Here is a 10,329-nt window from a genome sequence, read left to right on the forward strand (position 1 = left end):
ACTTCCTTGTATCAGTTCCTTACGCAAGTATTGATTAATGGAATGAAGGAAGTAAACACAACATACATGTTAGCTATTAACAATAAAATGAGTAGGTGCTGTTTAAACAGTTCCTATTACAATTTACCCACAGTGTGATGTTTACATATACAATACACATAACACAATGTATTGTAAATTAAAGATAATGTATGACAGTATTTCAGTCAGGACAGCATGTTACAAAATATAACAAATAATCAAATATTATTCAAATAAATTAAATAATACAGATAAGGCAGATTACATTGGTATGAATCTTACTACTAAGAAAATATTGGTTTAATAAACCACAGTTACACAATAAAGCTTTAATGTAAACTATGTATGCTTGAATGCTCGCATATTAAATTCACATTACATTGTGTTTTATATCAACCACCAAGTACAAATTTACATTATCTTAAAACAAATAGTTTCTTTGACACAAACTTGGTTTGTTAAATGTTAGATCGAGTCTAATTCTTTTTAACCCTAAGGTCTCTGTTAAACCATTCTGAAGACATTTAAATAAAAGCTTATCTGTTTATATAAACAAAGTCATGTGTTTATATTGGGTTTCACTTTGATGAGGATTGCCCTGCCGTATTCTCGTATTTCCTTCCAATAAAAGTTTCGTATCCATCGTTTAATGTTGTAGCCTGGACATACGGTACACAATAACTTAATACTATGGTTAAATACATTGAGATAACTTACAACACTTGGCCCCACACCTTGTATATCAGCATAACCTTGCTCATCTGTAGTAAGGTCAAGGTTAGATTGGAGGAAACCAATGAATAAAAAGTCAATTCTTACCTCTTGTTACATTGACATTGTTCTTCAAATTTTCATAATTTGTTGATTGTTGAGATCTCTGTAAAAATAAAAAAATTAGCACTTTATTTAACAAGTCATGTTTGTTTTAGTATAAATTTTATTTTTATCATTATTCTCAGTAAAGCAATTGTTATAGACAAACAGTCAAGAAACTGTTTAAACAAAGTGTTAGGTTGAGTGCACATTAAACATCTGAATGTTTAACCATGAAACAGATATATGATGTCTTGTGTGAATAGCAAACAATATAGACAAACATTACAACCACTTTCATTTTAAAATGATACATTTAAACTTATACTAAGCTTTTTTTCAACATTTCAGAAAATTTATTTTGTGTATAATTTGTCATAAATTATTAAAACAAAAACCACTTCTTACCACAACAGGCTGGCTTGTATGGCTGCGGTTGGTTGGTTGGTTCAACTCAACATAATCTGTAATAAATACACTTGAAATAATTTTCATATTACAAAACTATGTTTAACCTACCATCAGCTGCAGTGTTGGTGTTTCCCTCAGATCTGTAAATAGAAATTCATTAATAGTTGTGAATTTATGGTTGTTCACATGCAAACCTTGGGTGGGAAGTTTCAGGTTTCTTCTTTCTATAAAGTTTAACAACAAGAAATGCAATTATGATCAGAAGAATCGAAATTATTGAACCAAGAACTGCCCCAACAATAGTAGCTGTGTTATCTTTAGGAACTACAAAAGGATTTGAAACAAGAACTGTGAATGAAAAGATGACAGGGGTAAAAGTTGATGATGTCACTGTCAATGTGTATGAACCAGTGTCATTTTGAGTTGGCTGCAAAGTAGAAGGAAGTTAGATGTTTTAATAAACTTAGTGATAAGACCAACCTGATTCTTCATGAATACATAGTTTTGAATGTTCGTGCTCTGAGGTTTATATTTGAAATCATTATCAGCAATCAACCCTGTAAAATTATACTATTTTATCAATGGATATATTAACTTATACAGCAAATTAATATTTCCTTACCATTTTTCTTTAAAATGGCAGAATGTGTGACTGGGTTTAGTGAGAATGTGATGTTACAATATTGTGGCCCAACAGTTCCCCATTCACATAAAGTGCCCAAGCCATTGGTGATTTGAAACTGTTCTGCAGGATCTGTAGATAGGAAAAAAATATAGAAATACCAATTGGATCAACTGTTTATCAAAATGAACCACTTACAGAGAACTGTCAAACTAACAGAAGTAGAAAAGTTTCCGAAAGGATCAGATGTTTCACAAACATATAAACCATCATCTGATGATGCCACACTAGGTATGTATAATGATCCAATTGAACGAACAAATCCATCTTTCTTCCAAACTATCAACGTGTTCATTTCATTCTGGTTTTGAATTCCACAGGCTAAACTTAAACTTTCTGTTTTGTTTCTTGTGATGGAAGAAGCTGTTGTTGTTGTTCCATCAACCACCATGTATAGTACTCCTGTTGAATAATCAGTGTAAATAAAAGTAAGCTGTTTTTTATTTCAGTTTAACTTACTAGTTATAGCAACCACTGTTATGTGATGAGTAATGCTGGTAGTACCACCTCCACAAACACCATTACCAACCGCACATGTGATGGTTGTGGAACCAACAACATTTACATTGTTGATCCCACAAGTGTTTGGTAAACTACCACAATTTGTAGGAGAACAAGACCAGGTACAAGTTACAGCAGGGTTTCCATCAGCTGAGCAATTCATGGTCAACGTCTCATCTGATCTAAGCAGGTAACCACTGCTTGAATTGATCAACAGATCCGTGAATTTGGTTTCAAACTTTGGATTTTTTGCTGTATCTAGAGCAAAAGGTTTTTGTTCATAACAATTAATACATTTTCAGTAAAACCTAACCATTCTTGTTAAAACTTAATTCTTAATACTTAAGTTTTTTAACTATTAATAAATAATACACCGGTTTGCATTATTTTTGTAATTTGTGGGGATAAAAGAAATACTTCATCAAAGCAGCTAAAGTGTCTAATACTTTATGTTGCTATAAATGATAATCATCAGTGTTCAAAACCTTTACTAAAAATAATTTATCTCACTGAATTTATTTTCTAATTTCAATGAACATGACAATTTTATGTATTGTCACATTTCTTCAGCAAACAACTTTCTAAAAGGTAGAAAGTAATTTTAAGCAGAAATAAAACTAAACATTGTTGAAAGAAAAAAGAAACAAAAAAAACTATGTTAAACTTCGTGTTTTTATAACAGTGTGTCAATAGTTTATGTTTGGGTTTAGAAAGAAAAATAAAGCCCCTGATTCTGTTCTAAAATACCAAGAGTTTAGCGTGATATGAAAGTACAGCTAATGCCATTGGTTGTGTTAGTAAAACCAGTTGTTCACAGAATCACAGGCATATAGAAAACAGACAATGAAATATTTTGTGCTTACAATGAACAATCAATGTCTTGTTGTCTCTTCCCAAGTTTGAATATTCCTGCATGGCAGTGTAGCTATTTATAGCTCTACATTCCACTATATCTCCATTGTTTGAACTACTAAGTGGATTGCTTGTCCATGTGTTTCCAACCAACTGGTAGAAACAATTAAATAAACACCAGCTTAATATTTTACTCCAACTTTACTGTTTGTTTTTGATTCCTGAAATAAATTTCAACTCTATCCAAAGAAGGAAAACCCCCAGTTGCAGTACATTGGAATGTAGCAATGTTTCCAGCACAAATGGTAATGTTGCCAATCAATGTAGCAGTTGGTGCTATGAAAAATAAACATATTACATGTGGATAAAATGTTTATTCTAATAAGGGGAGGCAATGACCAAGAAGAGGCAATTAATAAAGCAGGAACCAGTAATAAAAGTTTATTGGTAATCCAGGTACTTGCACATAAACATACTTCAATTACTTATTTTAAAGGTTGAACATATTCTCGTTCTGTCTTTATTCTCGTGGAAAATGACGGAATGCAATGTCAGCGTGATATCAGATTACAATTTGTGTTGGTTCCAATTTACTAATAGCGTGGCTCCTCGCTATTATATTAGCACCAATTAAAATTCACAGAATCGCGGTTATCTACATTTAAAGTTTAAACTAATCTTAGTTCCTGGCTTACAATTATATCGGAAATAAAACAAGTATACGAAAATTATACATGTCGTATATAAGCACATAAACCACAAAGTTTTAATAGTTAACAAAGGTATTATGACGTAAATCAACCTTACATACATTTATAATCCACGATGGTCGACCAACATGCGTAAAAGGTTTCATATGTTTCTACCTATTTAGATACGTCTTTTTAATAATGTAATATCACTTTAAATTTACCATAAAGGTTCCATGTGACATGTTTTGTGGCAAAATTAATAGAGTGGGTGTTGCAGCGTAACCGATGCGGTTATAATAGAGCACACGTTTATGTCGTCAATAATTACCAAATTAAGAAACCAAAGAGTATATTGTCAGGCAGACGTAAGGGAGTTTTTAATATAAATAGGATTTCTTTCTGTTAAAAAATCCGGACGCTTTTCGACGATCCGTTCGGTGACATTGTCACTGATAAAGGGGTATTTCTACAATCCTGCAGTACAGTTTGGTGTAAAATATATGAAGTTGTTTAAACATTGTGGATTTTATAATTGCAGATATTTATTCACATTATGTGCAATCAATATTACAATACTAAATTTTAATTTGGAGAATTAAACAAATATTAGATCAGACCTCGAAATAAATTAATTGTAACACAATACACTTAAAAGAACTGACCGAAAAATACTCTACTTACCCGTATAATAAATTTCTGCTGGGCCAACATACTTACTTTAATAATCTAAACCCACCTGACCAACATTGAACTATCTTTTCATTCTCCCACTCTGCTGTAGCAAGGCATTTGGTTGCAGTGTTTCCAGTTGTTCCATTCATATTAAATAAAGTTGAACCATGGGAACACTGGAAGTTAGCTTGAGTGTTGTAGACACCACTTGATGGGTTGACTGGAACATTGTTGGGTGTTGGAGATGAACATTCTGATTGTAACACATTATTTAACAATAATACAAATGGGTTGTAAAATACTTAGTTTAAAGGAATAAAGCTATAACCGTACACAACAAATATGTGAAGTTCAAATGAAAGATCAACCATGCATTCTAAATGTTGTTGTACATAAAGCATCTACCTACAGTTTTTACTAAACAATTATGTTTATACTATTTGGGCAGTAAATCGCTCACACCTTTGATATGTAACTGAACTTGAGTGATACAACCGGGTACCGAACAACCGAGAGAAACTGTTGCTTGATTGAGGGTCAAATTAACATTCCTGATTTCAAGACTCATGGGGAAAGTGTCACCAGTGTTAACAATGGATGTTGTTGTGCTGAGAATAAACATTATTAACAAATAATAACAGCATTCATAATTTTATTTACTTTCAAAACTTACCTTGATGATGTGTCATAACCCGAAGCTAGATTTGCATATTGTGGAACTTCATTGTTTTTAATTCTGTACTGACCAACTACCACCTTTGCAAAAAAAATACAAAAAATAAGAAAACTATTATCAAAACTATTTAATTTTTAAAATAAAGATGCGTTCTAAAGGTATTTAATATATTTGAGATTTCTATAACTGCTGGGATAAAAAAAAAATTAATATAAATATATATACCCGATATGTTTAGTTTTGACAAGCAACCATGTACTGTTACAATATAATAATATAGAAACCCCCTATTAGAAGATACTAACAATGTAAGAATGCTTTATTAAATTTATAATATTTACTATTTAACTTACATCATTTATTTTCCATGTTAATATAGATGTTGTACTTCCAGTATAAGTCACATTACAAGTAGCAGTGGCAGTTGAACCAACCGATGATATTGGGGGTTGTAGAGATAACGCAGAGAATGTGAATGCAGCTTGGGCATTTACTGCAGAACCTGAAATGTTATTATTAGAAAATTAAACATTCTTACTTGTTTCATGCAGTCCATTGAAAATACTTTATCTGTTAATATTCTAACCATGAATGTAACTTGCTTTATCCGCGCGTGGCCGTTATAACACGGGTGTCCATACACCTCGTGCCAGCTTGCGTGTTACCAAGTATGTTACTTTGAGAGTGATTATTTGTTTGTTTTATTTTATGTGTGGCTGATAGTTTGGACAACCCATTAGTGACCACTGGGTTGGAACAATTGCTGTTAAGTGTCTTGCCCAAGTACACATATGCCCACAATGGTAGCAGCAAAGAGCCTTTAACCCATTACCTCTGGGTTAAATGCAGGCGCACTAACCACTAAGCCACAGCGCCAGACAATGGTAAAACTCTTTTAAGTAAAGTTTTGCAAATCAAGCAGAAAACATATAAAGTGATGCGTTAATGACAGTAAAACAACCACTGTGACCTAGAAGGTTGTTAAAACAAAATGAGATGATTTATGATTACACTTCTTAAACAAAACTAACTTACCATATATTACGATTACACCAAAGGTCCACAGCTTTATGATATTAGTATATGCTGGTGAAATACAATTCATCTTATAACTACATATTCACTACAATAGCAAAATTTATGTATAATAATGTATCTGAAATAAAAGTAGATGCATTACACGTTATCTGGAATACAAATAACATTATTTATCATATCGAGAAAACTATTAAATGTTAGCAACAACATCTCAATATGCATACAACCTTAGACTATTTGCAAGTCAATGTTTACATAAGCATGACATGTGTCAGCCACTAGACACTATAATTAACATATACTGAGCATAGGCACCAAACTTTATATGGGTAAGGAAAGCAGTGATACATTGAAATAACATTACCATGAAACAGATATTATGTCACCGTTTTAATACTTAATAAATAATGCAGGGCAAACATTGCAGGGACAAGAACAACCTGCCACCCAAGGTTTAGCACCTATGATACTGAATCATGTAACTGAGATTAATTAAATGCTAGCTTGCAATTCTGTTGTTTAAACGTGATTTGTTACTTCCTTGTATCAGTTCCTTACGCAAGTATTGATTAATGGAATGAAGGAAGTAAACACAACATACATGTTAGCTATTAACAATAAAATGAGTAGGTGCTGTTTAAACAGTTCCTATTACAATTTACCCACAGTGTGATGTTTACATATACAATACACATAACACAATGTATTGTAAATTAAAGATAATGTATGACAGTATTTCAGTCAGGGCAGCATGTTACAAAATATAACAAATAATCAAATATTATTCAAATAAATTAAATAATACAGATAAGGCAGATTACATTGGTATGAATCTTACTACTAAGAAAATATTGGTTTGATAAACCACAGTTACAAAATAAAGCTTTAATGTAAACTACATACCCTTGAATGCTCGCATATTAAATTCCCATTACATGTGTTTCATATCAACCACCAAGTACAAATTTACATTATCTTAAAACAAATAGTTTCTTTGACACAAACTTGGTTTGTTAAATGTTAGATTGAGTCTAATTCTTTTTAACCCTAGGGTCTCTGTTAAATCATTCTGAAGACATTTAAATAAAAGCTTATCTGTTTATATAAACAAAGTCATGTGTTTATATTGGGTTTCACTTTGATGAGGATTGCCGTGCCGTATTCTCGTATTTCCTTCCAATAAAAGTTTCATATCCATCGTTTGGTGTTGTTACCTGAACACACTGTACACAATAAGTAAATCATATGGTTAAATATATTGGGATAACTTACAACACTTGGCCCCGCACCTTGTATATCAGCATAACCTTGCTCATCTGTAGCAAGATTAAAGTTAGATTGGAGGAAACCAATGAATAAAAAGTCAATTCTTACTTCTTGTTACATTGACATTGTTCTTCAGATTTTCATAATTTGTCGATTGTTGAGATCTCTGTAAAAATAATAAACCAGCCTTTTCTTTAACAAGCGATATTTGTTAAAATAATGAAATTTTTTATTTTTTTATTATTATTCTCAGTGAAGCGATTGTTATAGACAAACAGTCAAGAAACTATTTAAACAAAGTGGTAGGTTAAGTACACATTAAACATCTGAATGTTTAACTTCGTAACAGATATATGACGTCTTGTGTGAATAGCAAACAAAATAGACAAACATTACAACCACTTTCATTTTGAAATTATACATTTAAACTACACTTTTTTTCAATATTTAAAAAAAATATATTCTTTGTGCATAATTTGTCTCAAATTATTAAAATAAAAACCACTTCTTACCACAACAGGTTGGCTTGTATGGCTGCGGTTGATTGGTTGGTTCAACTCAACATAATCTGTAATAAATACACTTGGGTTAATTTTCATATTACAAAACCATGTTTAACCTACCATCAGCTGCAGTGTTGCTGTTTCCCTCAGATCTGTAAATAGAAATTCATGAATAGATGTGAATTTATGGTTGTTTACATGCAAACCTTGGGTGGGGGGTTTTAGGTTTCTTGTTTCTGTAAAGTTTAACAACAAGAAATGCGTTCATGATCAAAAGAATCGCAATTATTGAACCAAGAACTGCCCCAACAATAGTAGCTGTGTTCTCTTTAGGAACTACAAAAGGATTTGAAACAAGAACTGTGAATGGGAAGATGACAGGAGTAAAAGTTGATGATGTCACTGTCAATGTGTATGAACCAGTGTCATTTTGAGTTGGCTGCAAAGTAGAAGGAAGTTAGATGTATTAATAAACTTAGTGATAAGACCAACCTGACTCTTCATGAATACATAGTTTTGAATGTTTGTGCTCTGAGGTTTATAATTGAAATCATTATCAGCAATCAACCCTGCAAGATCAGCAAAGGTTATATTAACTCCTAAAGCAAATAATGTATTTAGCTACCATTTTTCTTCAAAATGGCAGAATGTGTGACTGGATTCAGTGAGAATGTGATGTTACAATATTGTGGCCCAACAGTTCCCCATTCACATTGATTACCTATAGCATTAGTGATTTGAAACTGTTCTGCAGGATCTGTAGATAGGAAAAAAATATAGAAATACCAATTGGATCAACTGTTTATCAAAATGAACCACTTACAGAGAACTGTCAAACTAACAGAAGTAGAAAAGTTTCCAAAAGCATCGGATGTTTCACAAACATATAAACCATCATCTGATGATGCCACACTAGGTATGTATAATGATCCAATTGAACGAACAAATCCATCTTTTTTCCAAACTATCTTTGTGTTCATTTCATTCTGGTTTTGAATTCCACAGGCTAAACTTAAACTTTCTGTTTTGTTTCTTGTGATAGTAGAAGCTGTTGTTGTTGTTCCATCAACCACTATATATGGTACTCCTGTTGAATAATCAGTGAAAATGAAACGTTGAGTTGACTTTAATCACATTCCAACTTACTAGTTTTAGATACCACTGTTATGTGTTGAGTAATGCTGGTAGTACCACCTCCACAAACACCATTACCAACCGTACATGTGATGGTTGTGGAACCAGTAACCTTTACATTGTTGATCTCACAAGTGTTTGGTAAACTACCACAATTTGTAGGAGGACAAGACCAGTTACAAGTTACAGCAGGGTTTCCATCAGCTGAGCAATTCATGGTCAACGTCTCATCTGATCTAAGCAGGTAACCACTGCTTGAATTGATCAACAGATCCGTGAATTTGGTTTTAAACTTTGGATTCATTGCTGGATCTAGAGCACAAGACTTCTCATTATAACAATTAGAACTTAAACAATTTTAAAAAAACATACAAATAATCTGTTAATTTGTTCTACTATCTTAAATGAGGAAATAAACAAAATATTCCACCAAGGCAGCATAATCTGATTTACTAATCATAATCCACACTGATTTACTAATCATAATCATCGAAATATTATACGTGCATATGGTGGTCGTGCATTAAATAGAATACCAAATTTGAAAATCAACAGGAGTGCGCCGCACTTCCACACTCTATGACAGTGTGTGAAAGTACAGCTAATGCTGGTAATTGTTTTATGCACAGCTATATAGAAAACAGACACGTACAATGAACAATTAATGTCTTGCTGTCTCTTCCCAAGTTTGTATATTCCTGCATGGCAGTGTAGCTATTTATAGCTCTACATTCCACTATATCTCCATTGTTTGAACTACTCAGTGGATTGCTTGTCCATGTGTTCCCAACCAACTGGTAGAAACAATGAAGTAGATACATTTTTAATTTATAAATATTTGTATTATTGATACAATTTTTAAAAATTAAATTCCCCTACACTATTTTAGTTTTGGAGTTGTGAAAACAATGATTACAACAGAATACCAAGCGTAATACATAACGCTACAACTATTGTGGATATATGTGTCCCACTCAGAGTCCTAGCCATATAAAAAAAATCACCTACAAGTTACAGGTGGAAACAACGTGCATGAGCTAGGACATTATATGCCTATGTTTACCATCT

At 32.3% G+C, this 10,329-nt stretch overlaps 1 protein-coding gene across 2 annotated transcripts; it reads right to left on the reverse strand.

Annotated features, from left to right (window-relative positions):
* Positions 1 to 304: 304 nt before the first annotated feature.
* Positions 305 to 8,279, reverse strand: LOC100177288. Of its 2 annotated transcripts, XM_026839502.1 has the most exons (21): positions 8,248 to 8,279; positions 8,137 to 8,192; positions 7,733 to 7,790; positions 7,631 to 7,674; positions 7,496 to 7,572; positions 5,674 to 5,822; positions 5,318 to 5,400; positions 5,107 to 5,252; positions 4,709 to 4,897; positions 3,486 to 3,616; positions 3,292 to 3,433; positions 2,387 to 2,686; positions 2,066 to 2,329; positions 1,868 to 1,999; positions 1,726 to 1,802; positions 1,440 to 1,672; positions 1,354 to 1,385; positions 1,243 to 1,298; positions 841 to 898; positions 739 to 782; positions 305 to 680 (listed from the first exon to the last, which is right to left on the reverse strand). In XM_026839502.1, the coding sequence occupies exons 5-21, from the start codon at positions 7,554 to 7,556 to the stop codon at positions 600 to 602; spliced, it is 2,178 nt and encodes a 725-aa protein (XP_026695303.1). In that variant the 5' UTR covers positions 7,557 to 7,572; positions 7,631 to 7,674; positions 7,733 to 7,790; positions 8,137 to 8,192; positions 8,248 to 8,279; the 3' UTR covers positions 305 to 599. The 2 variants fall into 2 exon arrangements, with proteins under 2 accessions (XP_026695303.1, XP_004227396.2); XM_004227348.4 differs by lacking the exons at positions 7,496 to 7,572; positions 7,631 to 7,674; positions 7,733 to 7,790; positions 8,137 to 8,192; positions 8,248 to 8,279 and adding an exon at positions 6,356 to 7,426.
* Between the last annotated feature and the right edge of the window lie 2,050 nt (positions 8,280 to 10,329).

Source organism: Ciona intestinalis, unplaced genomic scaffold (assembly GCF_000224145.3).
Source record: "Ciona intestinalis unplaced genomic scaffold, KH HT000341.1, whole genome shotgun sequence".
Classification (NCBI taxonomy): domain Eukaryota; kingdom Metazoa; phylum Chordata; class Ascidiacea; order Phlebobranchia; family Cionidae; genus Ciona; species Ciona intestinalis.